This window comes from Centroberyx gerrardi, chromosome 22, assembly GCF_048128805.1.
Source record: "Centroberyx gerrardi isolate f3 chromosome 22, fCenGer3.hap1.cur.20231027, whole genome shotgun sequence".
Lineage (NCBI taxonomy): Eukaryota > Metazoa > Chordata > Actinopteri > Beryciformes > Berycidae > Centroberyx > Centroberyx gerrardi.
Genome location: NC_136018.1, coordinates 7,812,496 through 7,832,988, shown reverse-complemented (window position 1 = coordinate 7,832,988; position 20,493 = coordinate 7,812,496). Strand labels below are relative to the sequence as shown.

The window sequence follows — 20,493 nt, the reverse complement described above, 5'->3', positions numbered from 1 at the left end:
GGAAACAGAGAGGAAGGTCAACCAGCAGTCTACCTGTCCCGGGCTCATGACTGCTCCTCAGTTTAAAAAACAGACCAGGGCCAAGTTCATAATAATCACGTAGAAGTAGCAGAAATACTTAACTGACCTGACAGTGGGAAATTCCTTTATCACTGAAGCAACACATGTGACTATGTATCTAGTAATGCTATTTCAAGGAGATTTATGCATAGAGACCAAATATAAATTCTAACAAACGTTCATCATTTTTATTAGAAAATGGCAGCATGACTAGGTGTGTGGTTCTCTGGGTCTGTGAAACTCTGCGGGAGCCATCAGTCAAGCAGTAGCATCCATCTGTCCCTGTCATTAAGTCAGAGATGGAGAGGAACTGGAACGGGACAGGGTTCAGGCTGCTGCCAAACCCAGAGAAACGGCCCGAAGAGGGGAGTCAGGTGAGACGAGCACCCCGTAGACTTTATTTCCGCAGCAGCCATTTTGAACTTGCATCACCCTGGAGACTCCAGCCAGAGGAGCAAGTACAGCCCAACTACAGTATGTCCAACTGTTGTGTACCCAGATGCACAAACATCGGACTTCACAGATTATCCTCTGAAAAACGTATTAGAAATGAATGGATCTCAAGAATCTGGAAGGACATAGATTCAGATTTTAAAGCTAACTACTGGAATCTAGTCTAGGTAGCTGTTCCTGAGATTTCACAACTGATAAGTCTATCTGAAGTCCTCACTAATAAGTAATGCTAGTTTTATATATATATATGCCAAACATTTCCACCCCGAGTGTTCAAAATGGCTGCTGTGGGAATGAGGTCAATTGTCTCTTCTGTGAAAAACTAACAAAGCTTTTTGAAGAGGAACATCTGAAACAGTCAATTTAAAGGGAGGACGCTGCTTTCAAATTATACAGTGGAAAATTACTGAGGATACATCATACAGCAACGAGGAGCAAAACAAACTCAGGTGTTTGTTTCTGGGACAGCCTGGATACACACACACACACACACACACACACACACAACACCATCTGCCCTACAAAGGCAATGTTCCAGACAAAAAAGCAATCATCATTTTTATTAGAGATATTTAAGAAATCTAGATCCCAGTGTCTTTGCTCTGAGGATTTTTTCGAGGGGGTGTTCTGCACATGTACCCATCTGCTCGGCACATTTAGGCTCGACACATTTAGGAACAGGCTCTCTCACCTTGTCCTGAACTGTAGATAGCCTTGACTGATTTCTTCACCTTCTGCAGGGAGGTTCGGTCCTGGTCCAGCGCCTGGGAAAAGAGGAGGAGAGGACGTTGTAAAACATTTACACTGGTTTCATACTGTAAGGTGAACTTTCACATCAAAAGACAACAAAGATATTTTAGAGACATGTTACACCCTGGGTTATAATAGTACAGCAAACTTGAACTTGTCTTGAATAACGCACTATTTGTTTAGTACTTCAAAGCATGCATAATAAAAGCTAATGTATATAGTGTGCTCACAACACAGTGCTTGACCTGAATGTGGCATGAGTAATTATTTCAACACTACTGGAGCGAAGCCTTTGCGTTCTCTTATAGTATCTCCATTAAATATACAATATGTAGGATTCTGTCATGGTTATGTCTGTTAGATTCGTTTCCATGACACATTTTAATGCTAGGAAAAAAAAACCACCAGTATCAAGAGCACCAGGGAGTTAAAATAACAGCAAATGTTAATAGAAAACACCGCACAGAGGCTTTATATCATAGCACAGAGGGCTACCCACTTAACAATGATACATATGCATATTTAGAGAAAATCCTACACAGCTATTTAAGGCAAATGCACCAAGTAGCAGCTGTGCCTCTGAATAACGCCAGTGTTTCCCTTACATTCATTAAGCTGCAGTGCACCCCCTCCTAAAGCTGGAGAACTGCCCTCACAGCTAGAAAAATGTAAATACAAGGAAAATTCATCATCTGGCTTTATTGCTCAGCCGGCTTCCCTCCCCAAAAAAATAACAACTACAATTGCAGTTACGCTACATGTGTCCATGTCTCATGATAGAAATTACAAGCTTGACTGACAAATCCATCCTCCAATCCCTGAACTGGCAGGAGGGAGGCCGACTATCAGCTGCACCTGGTGCGATATATTCTGTTTGACAAACGCCTGGGTGCTGTGTGGTTGGTTTGTGGCCGGTTCAAAACTAGATCAAAGTACATTTCATGTGAAATGTTTGAAGGAAACTGTTTGTGAAACCCCAACTTAACTGAAATATGTGAATATTGTGAAATGTGTACATGGCTGGTGATAAAACGAACAGTCAAATAGATTGCTTTGTTTGGACTAATATGTTGGACATTTTCAAGTGTTTGATTAGGCGATTGATGATTGTGTAAACCTAACCTAAACCCTAAGAAATGGGATGCAAGTTTATCAGATAATCCTGTGAATTTCTGTTTATTTTACTGGAATTTTGTTTTGTTTGCAGTAAAAAAAAAATCATCCCAAATCCTCCAAAGACCGTCCAAACCACAATAAAGAGCGAATGGTCAAGAAATCCCTTTGCTCCGATGTATTTATGGACATTCTGGTGCAGAGGCTGTAGTTTGAATTTACTGGGTAAATCACTTTTGATGTTGCCCCTTTTACAATCCCAATAAGAGCCATTTTTAAACTGCAACACCTACTGGGACGGATCCTGGAATGGACCAGGAGTGAAACTGGGTCTCAGCACCAAAATAACCCCATGCCCAACATCTACCAATAAATCCCACAGTAAACACTGAACGCCATGCCGTTGCACTGCTGCACACAGTACTGTTATCGTGCTGGCATTAATACAAAACCCCATTCAGTTTGACCTGCCATCACTTATCTGTCCAAACACAGGCTTTAATCTAGTGATAAGACCCTGGAGTATTCAAACACGGCACCTTCCATAATTAACTTTCCAGCAGTTATTTACAGGCCACATTTCCCCGATTACAATCTCTAATGACAGTGTGATAAAATCAAAGGCAGATGTATGTTTATTGGGAGAACTGGCCTGTTTACTTTAGTGCTACGGGACCTCCCGATCCACTGCCGCATGGAGAGCGCAGTTACAACAATGCTGATGTCATGAATTTACCGCCGCTGAGGGCAAACCGACTCAGAGACTTTTCTCAGCACAAAGCGCAACACCCACATGGAGATAATCTCACTGTCGTACCGCACACACACTCTGTGACAATCAAACCGCATTTTCCTCATGTCATTCACCAAAGGAAAAGCTTAGATCACTGTGTGAGGATTGTTCTGCTCAAGGAGAGTCGCTGGAGACACAAGCAAACATAAATACACACAAAAACACACACACTATGTTACCAATATCAGCTAAATGATTTTAAATGAGAGCCTTTATAAGCCAATATGGGTCGGTTTCTAAATGATTTACTCCGAGGGCGGCAAAGTGGGATGTAAATTCATGATGGGGCTGCTAATGCACGAACATTTCATATTCCGCCCATTTTAGCCACAGGGAATGGAACCATAACCCTGCCATGTTCACTTATAATAGATGATAAACACCAGAAAACACACATTACATCAAGGTCTGCCGGTGAAGAGCGGAGGCACGCACAAAACACCGGGCTAATTAAATTTCACGACATAATTAAGCCGTCCTAGGCCTCCCCTGGACAGGTTTACATGGCTCTTCCCCAATTATGGCAGCAGTAGTGTGCCGCCGCAGGGCCTTTTCTGCCGGGGCCAAGCCCTTTGATCCCTCTCACATGGGAACTGGGTCCGCTGCCCAATGCCTCCCCGCACGGCCTCATTACTTAGCCCTAGTCTGCGTGCTTCGCAAAATGGTGTCCCAAAAGTGTTGATTTTTCAATATCGCATGCGAGAATAAAGTGTAATGCTGTGGATTTGTTTGGTAAAGGATCTGTTGGCAGTGTTCACCTTGACGTTGTCTTTTCTTGTCAGTTTGCCAAGCTGCATATTTTTTTATTTTAAACATGATTAATAAAATAAAATCAATCAAGATATCTACTTGAGAGTGCGGATTTCCCTTTATTTCATTCTTGAATTTGAAATCGACGCACAAGAGAAGCCTTATTTTATGTATATTTTCTTAACCAGCATATAGACTTTCTCAGTCATCAAGAGGAATTCAGGAAAAAATAGTATAACACTGATGTTCTCCTATGAGCTATAAGAGAAATATTTCTTATGAGCATGTATCCTTACAAGACCATTTGATTCCAGGCAGACTCCATAACGCCTATCTTAAGTGTGATGTCCTGGTGGTTAGAGAGACTGTGCTATAATGCAAAAGTCATTGATTAGATCCCCACAACAACTACAGTGTCCCTAAGCAACGCACCAAACCTGGATAAGAGCTGCAGCTAAAAGCCTCCAGTGTAACTCAGTGATTATTCAGAGGTTGTACTACTGTATGCTGATTAGGGTGAAGAGGACAAAGTAGAGGCAGCTTGACCCTTATGGTGCTCGTGTTCGCAGCAGCTGGCACCGCCACCCAAAAGTCACCCATAATCCCCTCTGTCTGTGCTCTTAATTAAATATTCAGCTTTAATGCGAACAAGCTTTTACAGATTTGCTTTCTTAGCTGTTTTAGCGAGTTTAGCTTTTATGTTTTTAAGATTTTTGTTTATATCATACGTGCATTATCGTATTACGCATTTAGTTATTTGTATTATTTTTGATTTAATCTGAATAAATACAAAAAACATTATGTTGCCCTGATTCATTAAGACCCAATCTGTTCAGGGCAAAATTCATTATGCCATAAAAACGCCCATATCAAGGAATCTTTGATGGTAAATGTTCACAGATTGATGTGACTTGGAGAGATATTGTGTTGTAGCTGTTGGCTCTCTGCTATTCAGGGCCAAGGAAAAAAGAAATCAGTGAAACAGTGATGTCTTGGCACGCCGTCTCTGCAAACCCCTGGCAACCGGCAAGAATGCCTCCAAACTCTGCTCCCCGAAAGCCCCGATAACTATTCAATATAGTCAGAGCTTTGTTCTAATCTGCCGACAGCCAACGGCGAGCTCCGACACAACCCAGTGGGATTAGGGAGTGTGACAATGCCTTAAACATCTGCGGTCGCTAGTCTCCCCACCCAAACAAGAAGGGATGTTTTATTCCGTGTCGTCTAGGAAGAAGAAGAACCAACCCATACTGCACATTTCGTGGGTCTGTGCTACTCCCGAGAAATCTCCACCTTGACGAACCGTCGGCGCTGTGAAAGTCAACGTGTCGGTGTCAGAATGCTTTCAAGTGGAAGTCTGAGTCTGTCCTTGCAGGGATGGAGCCAGAGAGGTCAAGGGCCGAGCGAGGGAGGTGAAGGGCGGCGGCCGTTCATGATGGCTCAGCATGACCGGAGGGTGCTAAACAGCATTAACACCAGGGTCAGAAATTAACAGCGGCTCGGGGGGAAAAAAATGCCCTTCAAAGTTCATAAAATGCCTGTGAAATCAAAAATCTGGGGGGTAAAAATATGCCCGTGATAATTAGGAGTAGCCGTTTTTGCATTTCATCCTGTTCACATTTTTTTTTTTTTGTCGAGTCAAATATTCACTTGTTAAAAGCAGCTACTGTCCCTTGTGGGCCACCGTACTGTAGGTGATTCGTGAGAGACCGTGACCGGAGAGTTCTTTCCAGTGCGTTCTGGGTGAGAACAGTTGAGTTTTTTTGATCAGAAAACAACCGAGCAGGCAGCCTGAAGCAGTAGAAAACATTGGTACCACACAGTGAGAAAATGTTGAATAAAACATTATGGTACAAAACTCAGCAATCGAGGGGTGGAAGATGGACTGGTTGGGGGGCAGAGAGTGGGGAAAACTCTTCTGTAAGGCCTGTCGCCACTTTCCAGCAGTGGGAAAGAAGTGTGGGACGTGTGGTTATGATTTAGAATAAATCAAATCTTCAGAAATTGAGTGTTTATTTGCCAATATGCCATGCTAATTTATTATTTCACAGTTTTAAAAAATGACCCTGAAAAGGACCAAACTGCCCCTAAAAATCAGTTCAAGAGCGGGCAAAAATACCCCCTGAAAAAAAGTTTATTTCTTCTAACCCTGACGAGCACACACACACACACACACACACACACACACACAGGGAAGCTAAAGGATGAACTGGTGGTCAAAGTGACTGGGCATGACTGACTGGAGGCTGTCTCAGCTTCAGGCTTCCTGCCCCAGGCCTTATCCTCCCTCTGCAGCCCTGCTGCTTCCCCTGCAGCCGTCCTTTCACAGGAAGCAGGAAGCAGCCGGGCCTGTCAGCGCTCTGTCCCGGGTCAGCGGCGCTCCGTCTAATGACACTCACTGCTCTCCGCTGACAGATGAAAAAACACATTCCGGCTGTCTGGGACGTGTTTTTCTTGATTCACTGATCCACTCTGCAGCCCGCGCTCTGTCATTTCCATGCCGCGTTTTCGCCGTCTTTCTCATTTTCCTTCCTGAACTCATCCCACTGCTTGACCCAGTCTCTCCTCTCCACCCCGGCGTTTGTGATCGCCCTGGCGCACGGTTGTGTGGTCGCCATGGAGACGTGATCCGGCTGCCTCACGTGTCGGCTCAACATTCTTCGTTGCGTCGATTGTGGGAAGCCGCTCTGACTAACCAACCAGCTCTCTGTTTGTCAGCGGCACACTGAGACTCAGCTGTGCCACTGTGGCAGATTCTACTCTTCACCCGGAGAAGAGCAAGGCAAGACTGAGAGCTTGAGCAGACACTGAAGCGCTGTGTGTGTGTGTGTGTGTGTGAAGTTCTCAGAATTGCTAATTTGATAATTATTTCCTAGAAGAAGCAAGCAGGAAAGGGCACAATTATCACAGGGTGTCCCCAGAGCCAAGATGCAGACCTAAAACACATCTGCAGTGGCATTTTCTGTCCATTTAGTATGAAAGTGACTGACCGGATAATTAAAATTCCCCCCACTACCCATGTGTCTTACTTCTGCCTCCTTGAGACAAAACCGTTTCCTCATTTAACCTCGTGGCTCACAGCAAAGCAACAATGAAAAATACCCTATGACAAATGACAATGTATATGTTTATGTATCATAGAGCAATGAGTCTATTAAGTCATAGACTCCACAGTCCAGAAGCAACAATAAAACTAATGTTCATGAAAGCCGCTTAAATGTTTTAATTTAGCTAATCCAGAATTAGTCTTGCTCCTTGTTCTGTCTCAGCGTGCCCACGAAAACCAGCAGCTCTAAAAATGTTAATTAAGAGAAGTCAGTCGGTTTGTCTTTCTGGGAGCATTTTCTCAGTCTATGTGGCACGACTCTAGCAGGAAGGGTGGGGAGCCGTTTTCATTGGCAGGAAACAAGTGGACATCCCTTTCTCTGGGCCGGCAGCCGGAGAGGCCTTCAGCTCTCCAAGTGGAATGGGAAAAATGGGAGGATGTAACATTTCCAAAAGCAGCTGAGGTCAGACGGCCTATCTCTCACACACTCCACTGAAAATAATGATCGACTGCCAGCGGTTTTGGTTTTGGTTGAGAGGTGCATCAGCAGAACCAGATGACCGACTTATTTGAAATAGCAACTACAAATCAAGCATCAAATAGGACTGTGTTTTCTTCTAAGTCTTTTATCTATGAGCAAGATTTTCACTGGCCTCTTTATGAATGGATTTAACTCAACCAATCGTGGTTTAAAGGTGCTATAAGCTATTTTTCCTGCAACATAGAAAAAATATATATATATCTCTGTGGGGTTTGATAGGGTTGTTGATCAATACCAACGACTCAGTGATCACTTCACCGGGTGCTGAGATTTCCGGCTTTCAGAAAACTCACTTTCCAGCCTATGTTCTCTCTTTTGGAACAAAAACTCCCCACTCATCGGCATTTCAAGACACTCCCAACCCCCACCCACCTACTCACATTGTCAACTGCTCATTGATGGAGGACACTGCTACGAAAGAGAAACCAGTGTCGCACACACGCACACACATTTCAGCCAAAAAAGCCTCGTTCTCAAACGACAAAGCAGTATCAGTATTGTATCACCTCTCCACCAGCAGTTTCTGTTGCACCTCTGCTCTAATTAGCTAGCTTACTCTCTCTCTACTGACTTTATTATGTGTGTCAAAGCCGTGCCAAAGACCCGTCGATGCTGTTGCAGCTCCTCGGTCACAGATTGAGGTCGATAAAAGATATAGATCACTTAATGCCTCTTTAAGCGTCCTGCTCTATCCTCCTATCGGTGTCGGGGCTGGGCGAGGGAGGCAGGGGAGTACATGTGCCGAGTGAGAGAGGAGGCGGCTCGGCTGGCTTGGCTGTGCTGAGTGTGTGGAGGAGGCCGTGCCACGGACAAAGCCGGCCTCCTGCGCTGCGAGGGATGCTGCTTCTTTTAGTAGAGGAACTAAGGCCCCTAAAAGTTGAGATACCCCTACCCGAGGTAGAACAAAGCACAACCATGTTTTTTCATAATTTCCTATTCAATTTCCGCCTATAATTCATGTGTGTTTAAGTGTATACATTTCAAAGATGGACAAAGGTATTGATGAAATCTTTGCTTTATTGTATGCAATAACTGTATGTGAACATCCAGTCCAAATTTGGTGACATTCTGATCATTATTTCCAGAGATACACGTGATAAGGCAGACACTGTCCCTTTTGGAGAAGCCTAAATTTTCACTATTTTCGGCTTTGGGGAGGATCCAAACATCAACCAAATAAACTAATTTTGCAGTCAAATATTTTTATACAACCATCCATTTCAAAAACTAGACATATTAAAGTTATGGAAAAAAATGGTTGTGCTTTGTTCTACCTCGGGTAGGGGTATCTCAAACACTAAAGCCTTTTTTGGAGATTTGTTCCTCTACTATTTTGCAGCGGCGAGGTCTTCAGAGACTTCGCATACAAACTGACAAGCTCGCGCGTGGCCAGCGAAAAAAAAGCCAAGCCCTGCATGCAGTGGTGTTACATTCACACATCGTTTGGTGGCTTCCCACTGTGAAGCTTCCTCTCACTCAACCCACCATTTGTTTTGGGCATGTGCATGTTTTCACAGTTTACGCCCACACACTGCTGCATTCGATTGTGCACACCTAACGTCAAATAAGCATACCTATATGTGTGTTATGCTTATCAAGTCAGGACGCCGTTATTCATTGTGGAGCAGCTGTTGAATAATTCTGACACATTACTATAAATAGGGGACCACAGGAGAAGAGTGGGAGTGACACGGAGCCGATGATTAAAAAATGATACCGAGCAACCTCTTCACACTGCGCTCTATTTAGGTGAGAAAATAGAGGGAGAGAGCAGAGAGGTCATTCATTTCCAGGAAAAATCTGAACCTCAGAGTTGATGAAAACAAACTAATAACCGACAGGGGGGGTTACATGGAAGGTGTTTGTGTGCCGTTTCTTTTGAAAAATACATCTAGGTACATTCACTCTCTCCCAATCTCTCTCTCTCTCTCTCATCGCTGAGAGGGGCGTACTTGTAAGTTCCCGGGCCAAAAAGAGAACCGAATATTTACCCACAAACCTCGACAAAAACCCGATTCACCTCCAGCAACCTATCACTGACTGGGCTCAAGATAAGACACAGTGAGGTGAGAGGAATGTTTTTTTTTTGCATTCATCTGTGTGTACGGTTGCATTCAAGAGTCACGCATTCCAGGTCATACTTTCGAAACGGCTGTTGCCACACTGTGAATCAATAACTCTGATAACAAAAGCATTATTGTTATGGTATTCACATAAGCCACATAGCCATTCGAGCCATTTCAATACAGGATAATGTATAGCGTATAATAATGGCAGAAAAAACGTCTCTAATCGTGTTCCACCCTCATATACTCTGTTAAAAGCAAATATATTGATCGTTTATAACATAGTAAGGGAAAAATACTACACTATGAGATAGTTAAAGTCCAAGGTCAGTCTTTTATTATAGGTAAGCGCTGTGTAGGCTGAGCAGAGAAAAACTAAATAAAATACTCCAAGTTTTCTGCTTCTATCACTAATCCTTTGCTTATCATTGATCAGCTGATAAGCCTGCCAACTCCGCTTCCCACCAACCAGCCACCCACATTGCAAATCTGAAGGCATGCGGCTAAAGAATGTGCTCCCTTGATAAATATGCGCAATCAGAAGTAACATTATTTTTCCGAGTCTCTGAGTAATGTTCCTGCTCCTGGTCATGAGTCCTCTCGGCCCAGAGTCGCAGGCCCGGATTCAGCCCCGGACGCTTTACAGCATTCCTTGGAAGTTTTCTGCGGACGAGTCTCGAATTTCACAGTTTATGGGACTCTGTCGGGTGAGAGACCAGCTATTCCAAAACCACAGGTGTACCCGTTCCCACCGGCCGCTGAGATATTCACACACTTCGAGCAATTGGACATAAGAGAGGAACTGAAACAGGGCGCCGCGTCTACAGAGTCGTCCAACGAAAGCTTTAACCGCACAGAGTCCGCTCCGATTTCACAATTTCCCCTCTGAAAACTTTCACAGTGAGGTGGCAGTAGTTGCTGACATGATGTGGAGAAGGAAGTGATGTAACTCTTTTCACTGACATTAAGTGGCAGTGGGATGCGAGGTAAACATCTTGAAGCAGCACTCATGCCTTTCCGGTGAGCCTGAATGACCTCTGCAGCACTTTGCTGTTCTGAGAAAGCTAGCATGCTCTGCCCTCGCAGGTTCCTCCGCACTTACAATGGAAAGCTGTAGCGAGTGCTTGGCTGCCATATACACACACACACACACACACAGAAACACACACACACACACACACACACACACAGACAAGGTCCAGGGCCAAACACCATCAAAGCTCAGAGACAAAGATGCACTGTTTACCCCTCAGGCCAAGGCAGCATGCATCACTGGACAGCGCTGTCTCTGGTTCTGCAGGGAAGTCCTTGAGGAAAACAACGTTACCGCTGCACTGATACAATGATAGAAGAAGAAAACCTCGGCATCACAAAGAAGGCGATGAAAAGCAGGTCTGTGCTTCTTTTGTTTCGGCTGAGGTGCGGGCACAGACCAAATCAGGAAAAGGGGAACGCTAAAGTCCGCTGGTCTCGGCACATCTTAAAGGAAAAATCCACCTTGTGACACTTTAATTCTGTTGAAAAAAACTGCTATTGTTGATGTATTTTGCATTTCTGGGCCCATTTGCTCTGCTGTATTTTTCGTATTCCTGTATTTAACTGGCCAAACGTAGATGACGTGACATCAAGTCAAGATATTTCCAGTGCAGCTGCAATGGAGTATAATTAGGAGAAAATTTTGAGGAAAAAAAAATAAAGGAGAAAAACTAAAATATCAACCGTAAATTTTTGGTTTCAGTCCTTCAGATTCAAAGAGCAGGGGCTTCTTTCTAGAGCTGCCATTTTGCACCAGTTTCTCTATAGTAGCCTCAATAGACCATGATGCAATGCAGCCACAAAACAGTGTACACAAAAGGGGCGCGATTTTTCTTGACCATAAAAACCTGCTTTCTTGCTCTTATTATCCAACCGCTATCGCTCTCTCCACCTACACATAAAACCCACAGCTGAAACGCAACAACCTTGTGCCTGTTCTCTAGGGGTTGTGGAAAGGCATTCTGGGAAATGTAGGAAATCACTAACTGAAGTAGAAGTCGACGAGGCAGGTCGAGGGAAAGTGGGTACACCAAAAAAAAAGGCAAATTACAGCACTTCATCACAAAATACACTCCCTTTCCTTTGTTAAGAAATCTCCAAGCCACGTTCTAATCTGTGTCCTGCCTCTCGCAGCAGGAGGTGAGACTGTGTTGTGCTGCTTGTTTGTTGGTTTGTTTGCCGTCTGTGGGAGAAATCTGATAATCGGTCTGTGGGCCACAGCTGTTGGCCTACCTTCCTGCCACAGCTGCACTGCGTATATCATCAAGGGCTATTAGCAGAGAGCGGATTAGCCCCTGACCAGGCTTAGGCTCTGGCACCGGGGCTTTCGGCCTCTGATCCCCTGCTCTTTCCCTGATTTAGGCAAGGAAGAGTAGGGGGTGTTCACATCTGTCTGGGCCCTTCCTCACAGGGATGGACGGTGTTAAACCCATGGACAGCCTCCCTCCATCGTCAGCTGTCTAAATCCCTACTGGAGCGCCACAATGAGCCATCAATGCAGCTATCAAGTGTGACGCGCTTACATGACACTTTAGGATGCCTTGGGTTTTCCATAGAAATAATGCCTCATGGACGCATGAGTCAGCTTTCACATTGTGTTTACTGAAATGGCATTTCAAAAACAATAGCCAAGCTCTGGCGTGTGCTTTTAAAGTAATAATACGTGACATTTTCAGATACATAAATGTCACAGACTGATATAACACAATAATGATTGAAGCTATAGCCGGTTCCTGAAAGCTTTTAAATTTGCTGTGTCTGGTGTCTGGTAGGTCTTTCCTGGGAAAAAATCCTCTAGCCACACAGAAAGTGATGCGTTTTACGTTTCCTGCAGCAGCAACAGCGGTTTGTTTTGGAGTAAACAGAAGAAGAACTGGGTAGTTAGCATGAGCAGCGATAGCCGCCATGGCTGAACAGACAGAGAAAAGAGCGCCACCTAGAGAAACTGCATCAACAGGAAGTCCAAGGAAAAGACGTCACAGTTCTGGCCACAGTTTGACTGACAGGTGATTTCTGGGAAGTGCAGTAAAAAAAACACCAGAACAATGAGCGCTTGGCACAAAAGATGGAGACAACATTTTTTTTGTAATGTAGTTTAACTGTATTGAAAAAAGATGTCACATGAGAAACGGTGCCAAAGGAAGGCAAAATGCTCCCATTCACTCTGGGGACACAGGGGGGAATAATGAATAAAAAGCCATAACCTCATTAATAATTAAATCTGACACAGCTGTCCTCCTGAGTTGCAAATGTTGCAGAATGGAGCCTTAAATAACCAGCGCTCACTTTACGTTATGTAAAGCCAAGTATGATGAAACTTGTCTTGTTCTTTTGAATAATTCACTGCTTTTGCCTTCTTCCTGATGGGGAAAACCTAAAAAATGCTCCAAAATATCAAACCAAAGACATGAGGAAAGATAATTTCAATTTTAGCCTGGCAGTGTTACTGAATGCACAACAAAATAATAAATCAATATATATAGCTTATACTTATATTTGTATCTGTCTATCAATAAAAAATATTGGGGTGAAGTAAAATGTGGCCTACACTACAGTAAAATTCATTTTGGTGAATTATCTTCCAATCTACATTCCACTGGGCTGGCAGATGGACAGACCGTACACACACTGACTGACTGAAGTGCAGCCAGTATTAATTAAGTAGATAACTGAATACATTTCCCTTAACAGGCGAAAAAACACATGAGCTATGACGAGCAAATTGAAAACGTAACCGCCTTTAAAAAGCACAATTCCTGCTTATTCCATGTGACATGCAGATGGTTTCCAGCATGGGAATGGTCAAATAAATCAACGTTCTCTCGGGCAAAAGGGCCAAGTGAATGTCTTAGAGGGAAAAAATAGAAATTATCTGTTAACTGTGAAGAAGTTCTTAGAAATGACTGCCTCCTGCTAGTGGACTGGATGGGTCACATGAAGGCTCATATGACATTGTGTCATCTAGGCTACGCCCCGGGGTGCCGAGGGCTTCTCAGTCAAACAACTGGAAGCTATTATAATTAACAAATGCTGTACGCTTTACTGTCCACTTTCCGTTTGGACCCAAGTAGAAGCAACAACACTTGGGTCTATGGTTTCATCAGTCAATCATAAACAGGAAACATTAAATCTATTTGTGCCACTAAAATCTCTACGTGAAGAGTTTGGTTCCAAAATGGCACATGCAACATTTAAAAATAAAAGTGACATCTACTCATTTAAAATGATTGATAGCGTAAAAATAAAACAAATTATAGTGCTTTCAAGAGAACAGTAAGTAGGTTAAGTCCTTTGTTGACATAATTATAACCCTTTTACAGACTGGATCAGACGTACTGCATCATGACGTCAAGTAATGATTTTCCTCCGAAATCCATATGTAGCATTTTGGAATAAAACTCTCCATTCAGCCTTTTTTTTTTTTTTTTCAAAATATAGGATAACATCAAACTCTTGAAAAACGTGCAAAGCTGAAAAGCGCTGGGCACTGAGAGGATTCATTAACTGTTATATAAAGGCACAAAAGTAAAAGGGCCTATGCCTATTAGGTCAAGCCCAGCCATGCTTGAATAGAATGACTGTGAAAAGACAACATTTTCCCTGGTCCGGCCCATGTGATGTGGTGTGAGAGGCATGCTCAAAGGAATGCCAATGCAGTGAGGGTTTCCCTTGTGCTGCTGCTATGGTTCTCTGCGGTTTAGGAAAGCAAACCCAGTGACGCAAAGTACCATCTGTAGGGCAGAGGGAGAGACAATGCCAGCCTCATGGGGGAATAACAAGTGCCTGACCGGCCCGCGTTGCTAAGAGCCACTCACATCATTTACGATTGAGAAGGGAAAACAGCTTTAGAGTAACAATCTGTGACATTTTCATATACACAAATGTCTACTTTGCTTCTCTCTGTGGCTCATTCACACAGCGCAGTAGTGATTCAGCCTAACGCTTTTACATTTGCTGCTCTAAACACCTGGTGTCTGGTATGTTTTTCCTGGGAAAATCCTCTGGAGCACAGGAAGTGATGCGTTTTACGTTTCCTGCAGCAGCAGCAGCAGCAACAGCGGTTTGTTTGGAGTAAACAGAAGAAGAAGAACTGGGGGTAGTTAGCATGAGCAGCGATAGCCGCCATGGCTGGACAGACAGAGAAAAGAGCGCCACCTACAGAAACTCAAACTGCAACAAGAGAAAAATCCAAGGAAAAAGACGCCGCCGTCCCGCCCCCACACTGTTTGATTGACAGGTGATCTCTGGGAAGTGCAGTGCAGAAACACCACAGCAAAGAGCGCTTAGCAACAAAGATGGAGACAAAAAATGTTTTTTAAATAAAAGAAGAATCTTGTGAATTACCACTTTAAAGTCTATTCAGTCCCGTGGTTCCTCATTACACTCTTCTAAGTCATTATAGTTAGGTTGTGCTAAATCCAGGAGAGGATATCCTCACCGCCACACACACACACACACACACACACACACACCACCAGCTTCCATGTCTGCCCCGTCACATCCTGTGTGTAACAAGCGGGCAAGTTACCAAGCCGGAGATTTTATTTTTAGCTGTCTGTATCTTTCAATCTGGCTGCTCATTGTTTTCCATATTATTTATCGTCCGCACTGATCCAGATATAAACAGTCAACATCATCAGAGTCAGAAGTGGCGAGTCGGGGAAGAGCAGGCAGGCCGGGGTAGAGGACGGCCGGTCATGAATAGCTTTGTGTCATTATGCACCGATCAATAATTGATGTGCGGTGCTGAATTAAGATGATCTGATGTTGCAACAGCTTCTTTTCTTTTTTCTTTTTTTTTCTAGATGAGTCAGTGGAAGCACGCAGAGAATGACAACTCTCCCGTGGGTCAACTCGCCCCCTCAGGTTACAGCATTAAATATTCACCCTGTACCTTTGCATAATTTACCTTGTCAACATACCGAGGAAACGACTTGGAGGAACGCAGAGAGACTCGGGACGAGCGCTTTAACTTTGAGGAGAGGAACACAGAGCTCAGCAGAAATCCAGGCTGTTTTAAATAAACTCCTCTTTAGGCAAAATGACGCAGGGGCGATTTTATTTCTGCTCAGCAGCTATATTTCATGTAAAGTGCAAAGGAAATCCCAGCTACACTCCAAGTCTAACCAAGGACCAAACAGTGGAGCCAATTTTATAAAACAGAAAGAGTATTTTAGAAGCTAAAACTGTATTCATGGCAGTAGGCTGACTGTTTGCTAGGGCTCCAACTAACAAGTATCTTCCATTATCGATTCACCTATCGATTATTGTTTCAATTAATCGATTAATCATTTAGTCTATAAAATGTAATGCCCATCACAAGTTACCAGAGCCCAAAGTGATGTCTTAGTCTGACCAGCAGCCAAAGAAAACCTCAAAGTATTCGTTCTATAATGATATGAAACAGAGAAAAGCGCTAAATCTTAGCATTTATGAAGCTATAACCAGCAAATGTTTGGTATTTTTACTTGATAAATGACTAAAACGATTAATGAACTATCAAAACTCTAATCGATTAATCGACTAATCGTTTCAGCACTCCTGTTTGCTGAACTTCATAGAGTCTGAGTGACTTATAGCGTCTGAAGGGTGTTTCCCAGTCTTAGTTACCAGAGAGGCATTCTGCTGACTATCTAGCCTAAATGTTTCATAATCCTGGACTGAGGGGCATCTTGCCTTTGTTTAAACAGTGAAGAGTACGCTGCTGGTCTTTGTTGCCAGTATAATGGTCTTCCTTGCCATGTGATCTCTGCAAAAATTCCAGAGTGGCTACTGAAGCCCAGCGCACATGGCGGCCTTTTCCAACAGATGTTTTTCGTTTGTGCTGCAGTCTCTGGGTTTGGAGGCACGGAGCCAGCGAGGTGATTCATGATGCGAGCCTTTCCTTGTTACACTGAACGGACAAAAATGTGCTCTGTGTTGAGGATAAACACGGCCCCGGCTCTGTTGTGCTGAATTTTCTATTATTACGCTATAATAAACTTGTGCGGGATTTGAACTCGGAGATGATAGATAGCACAGACTCTGGCTCATAGTAGTAGCTGCTGGTGAGTTGAAGAGAGCAGGAGGATCTGGACTGGGCCGGCTCTGTGCCTGTGACTCACAATAACAAACCATCTCCGCTTACCGTCCGGGTCGTTTGCTCAGCGCTTACGTCTGCCGAGACATGCTGTGCTTATTAACTACAAATACACAAATAACACCGGCACTATTACACTTACATTCTGTCCTTCTGGCTGACACTCTTCTCCAGAGCGACTTGTAAAAAAAAGTGCACACAGTAGAAGAAGCGAAAATGTGTGAATCATCTCAAATAGGCCTTCTTCACTTGTCGTTTCTTTAAAATGGGGTTGAATGGTTCTGTTTCATACGACGCATTACACTGGTGAATATTACATGAACCTGAAATCAGGCAAGTCGACTGCAGAATATGTTTCAAAGTGGAAAAGGAGGTCACATTTTGGCATTAGTGGAGAATGGGTGAAAGTGTGTGTGTGTGTGTGTGTGTGTGTGTGTTCCCCTGGTTTGATGCTCCATTTAATCACGGCAGGGATGATGCCGAGGGGAAGGGGGGGGGGGGGGGGGGGGCATGAAGGTAGTCCCCCCCCCCCGCCCCCCCCATCTGACCTGATTACACTCTCCTACTTGATCAAAGGTGACATCACATCGTAGAGCATGAATGTGTGTGTGCGCTATTCCAAAAACAGACATGTAATGTTAAGGCTGACTGTCTTGTTTCTGTCTTTTCTGTCTTGCTTTATTGTCCTATACCTTATTTTGTTTGTTTTTATATAGTTTTACATTGGTTTTATTATAGTTTTTTATACTTGCTATGTATTTGTACACTGTTTTTATTAGGGATGGGATGATATATCGAAATTCACAATGCAAAATACATATCATGGGACAGAAAAATGAATCGCAATATTAGCTCCATTTTACTATGCTGTAGTAATCACAAATGAGACGGCTTGCCCATCACAATTTCACAAGCTCTCCATCCAAATTATATTATTTGCACTTTGTAATGACATTTTTAAATCGCTGTTTACATTCCAGCAAGCCAGCAGCCATTCCTAGAAAGATCTGTGGCTCAGAAATAAACATCATTCTGGCAGTCAGACTTTGCTGTCACTGAACTGTATCGTGGTTGTATCGAATCGTGAACCCCGTATCGCGTATCGAATCGTATCGTGAGATTAGCATATCTCACCCCATCCCTAGTTTCTAATTATGCTCATACTATTTCAGGTAAAGTGTCTTTGAGTATCTTGAAAAACGACTTACAAATAAAACGTATTATTATATTACAGGAGCATGAGTGAGGCTGGGGAAACCTCTGCAATCCTGAAACTGTTTAAATCCTGATCTGACTGCAAGTGGCTGGAGGAGGTCTTTCTCGCTCTCTCTCTTTCTCTCTCTCTCTCTCTCCCTCTCTCTCTCTCTCCCTCTCTCTCCCTCTCTCTCTCTCTCCCTCTCTCTCCCTCTCTCTGGCAGCATGCTCTGAAGCTGGTGAGTTATGTAATAGTGAACACAGTAAGCTGTAGGCCCATTTTCCCTGCGCTATCCAAAGCCATCCACCCCCTCTCATTTGGCTTCACCGGCTCGAAAAGAACAGCAGATTCACACAAACCCACATGAAGATGAGAGTTCACCTTGACACGCCAGTCCAGTGAAACGCAGGTTTTCTGCTTCGTCTATAATAAACCAGAATCGGCTTACAACATCACAGACACCTTTTATGGAATTTAGTCTAAAGCCCGCAGCTCAACAGGTGTATTTATTTTCCTGGGAAGGGATTAGAGGTACAAGATTATAAATCAGTTAGGCCTCTAAGGGGTTCATCATATGGAAATGCCCTGAAACATCACCAGTTAACTTTGGGTGTAGATGATCCTTGCTGATAAATACCAGCTTTGCCCCTAACAAATAAACCTGGTATATTCTCGTGTGTGCAATCTTTAAATTATAATCTAATCTAGTGTGTTGTTTAGTCATATATCCTCAGTTATAACCGCAACCCTCCATCCAAACGCATGCAGCTTGCAGCAGGCTGATGTTGTGGCCTTACCTCTTCCAGCACATTGACTGTGTTTCTGCAGCTCTGCAGGCGGGTGGTGAAGCTGGAGGTTGTCGGGGAATTGTAATCCTCTGTTGTCTCCGAGAGAAACTCGGACACCGATATTTGATCCGGCATCCTTCAGCGGGGAAATGCCCAGAGAAGAGGTTGGCAATAAACGCTTAGAAAGCCAAAACCATGAAAATGAAAGCAGGGGCGGGCGATAGTGTGACTGGCGCGCCGATGGAAAAGCCCGATTTTTCCTTACAAACTATATGAAAGTATCGAAATGACAAAGACGTGTCTCTTCTCCGGTGACTTCTCAAATGACTTCACTGTCCCCAAGGGACACGGGAGGAGGGAATGCGCTGGATTTCTGCAGCCTCTCTCCCCTCGGCGTGTGTATTCCTGGTGAAAAATGCCTTAAAGCGACGTATTTATAGATAATGTCACTCTGCGTCTAACTAAACCTCCGGGAAAAAAACAGCGTAAAGAATAGCGGATGCCCTCATTATGCTCTACAGATGTTCAAAAAGCCGCTTGTCGTCAAAACAGTCTACAATTACCAGCCTCTGTCTATTATTTTTCATAGTCCATAGTCTGGAGATGGTCGGGAACTGCTGCGGGGCTTCGTCCTCTCTTCTTTTATCTCACTTTATCTTTTTTAATGCATAACGCTGCCGCTGACATTCACTACCACTCTCTCCTGCTCGGCCGCGCTCAAGCCTCTCACAACCAGCGTCAAGTCAACCAGGAGAAGTAGTATGACGTCCGGTCGAGATTTTCAAAATAAAACCTCCATCGACGCGCTAAATATTACAACGTTTTTGGAATAATGCAAAATACTGAAGTGAATATAAAGATTATATTTCAGCAATATTCTACTGTAAATGATATATATATTTAATAATATCATTGTTGTGGCTATTTTCCGAAATGTCCTTTTCACATCATATATTCACAGCCATTTCGGCCTGCAATATGCCATATAGCTACCAAGACTTGTGTTCACACTATTCTGCACTATTCAAATGCTACCGCCTTTTTTTTTATCCCAATGCAAATGCAAAGTGGCTGCAAGGCTGCGGAGCCCCTAATAGTTCAAAGGGGTAATAAAAATAATTGTTTTGCATTCCCTTGCAAAAGTTTTGGGTGTCCTTGCAATTGTTTTGTGTTCCCGCAATAAGTTTGGGTGACCTTGCAAAAATGTTTTGGGTAGGCTACCTTTGCAAAACCTTTGAGCTCCAATTGTTTTGCATTCCTTCATAAAAACTACATTCACACGTAGGCCATTTTTGCTGCATTTTGCATACATCCACATGTATCCGTGGAGGTGACCTAGTAGCTTTAAAGCAAAATTCTATCAATTGCTCCATGGCTATTGGCTGTATCTCTACTGTAGGTTATATGCTGGCTCAAGAAAACAGTTATGTAGGTGAAACTTTACAAAGAACCAAAAACTACTGCGAGGGAATGCAAAATAATTTAATATTTACTTGTTTCCCATTGAACTATGAGGGGCTCCATGGCTCCATACAAGGCAGACAAAAAGCAGCCATTTTGGAAAAGGTTTTCAATAGAGTCAGGCAGATTCGAACACAAGATGTTGTGGTTGCATGGTATACACCCAACTGAACCACCAAGACTCCCCAATGTTGAGAAAAGTTCTTTTTAGAAAAACATACTTTGTAAGCCGACCAATCACAACAAAGAGAAGCAGGATAGTGTTAACTCGCCCTTACATTTTTTCCACCCCCTTGACACATTTTACTTTTTTATTTTGAAGCCAAAAGCGCCGCACTTCCGGTATAATCGCGGCTATCTGCG

General features: G+C 43.5%; 1 protein-coding gene across 2 annotated transcripts in view; it reads right to left on the bottom strand.

Moving 5' to 3' along the window:
• The window catches only part of asap1b (ArfGAP with SH3 domain, ankyrin repeat and PH domain 1b), a 48,781-nt gene extending 29,977 nt beyond the window's left edge, over nt 1-18,804 (bottom strand). For both annotated transcript variants that reach the window (XM_071921479.2, XM_071921480.2), the window contains exons 1-2: nt 18,679-18,804; nt 1,205-1,277 (exon numbers count right to left, since the gene is read on the bottom strand). In XM_071921479.2, coding sequence (XP_071777580.1) covers nt 1,205-1,277; nt 18,679-18,804 — 199 coding nt within the window. The remainder of the gene's footprint in view (nt 1-1,204; nt 1,278-18,678) is intronic.
• Between the last annotated feature and the right edge of the window lie 1,689 nt (nt 18,805-20,493).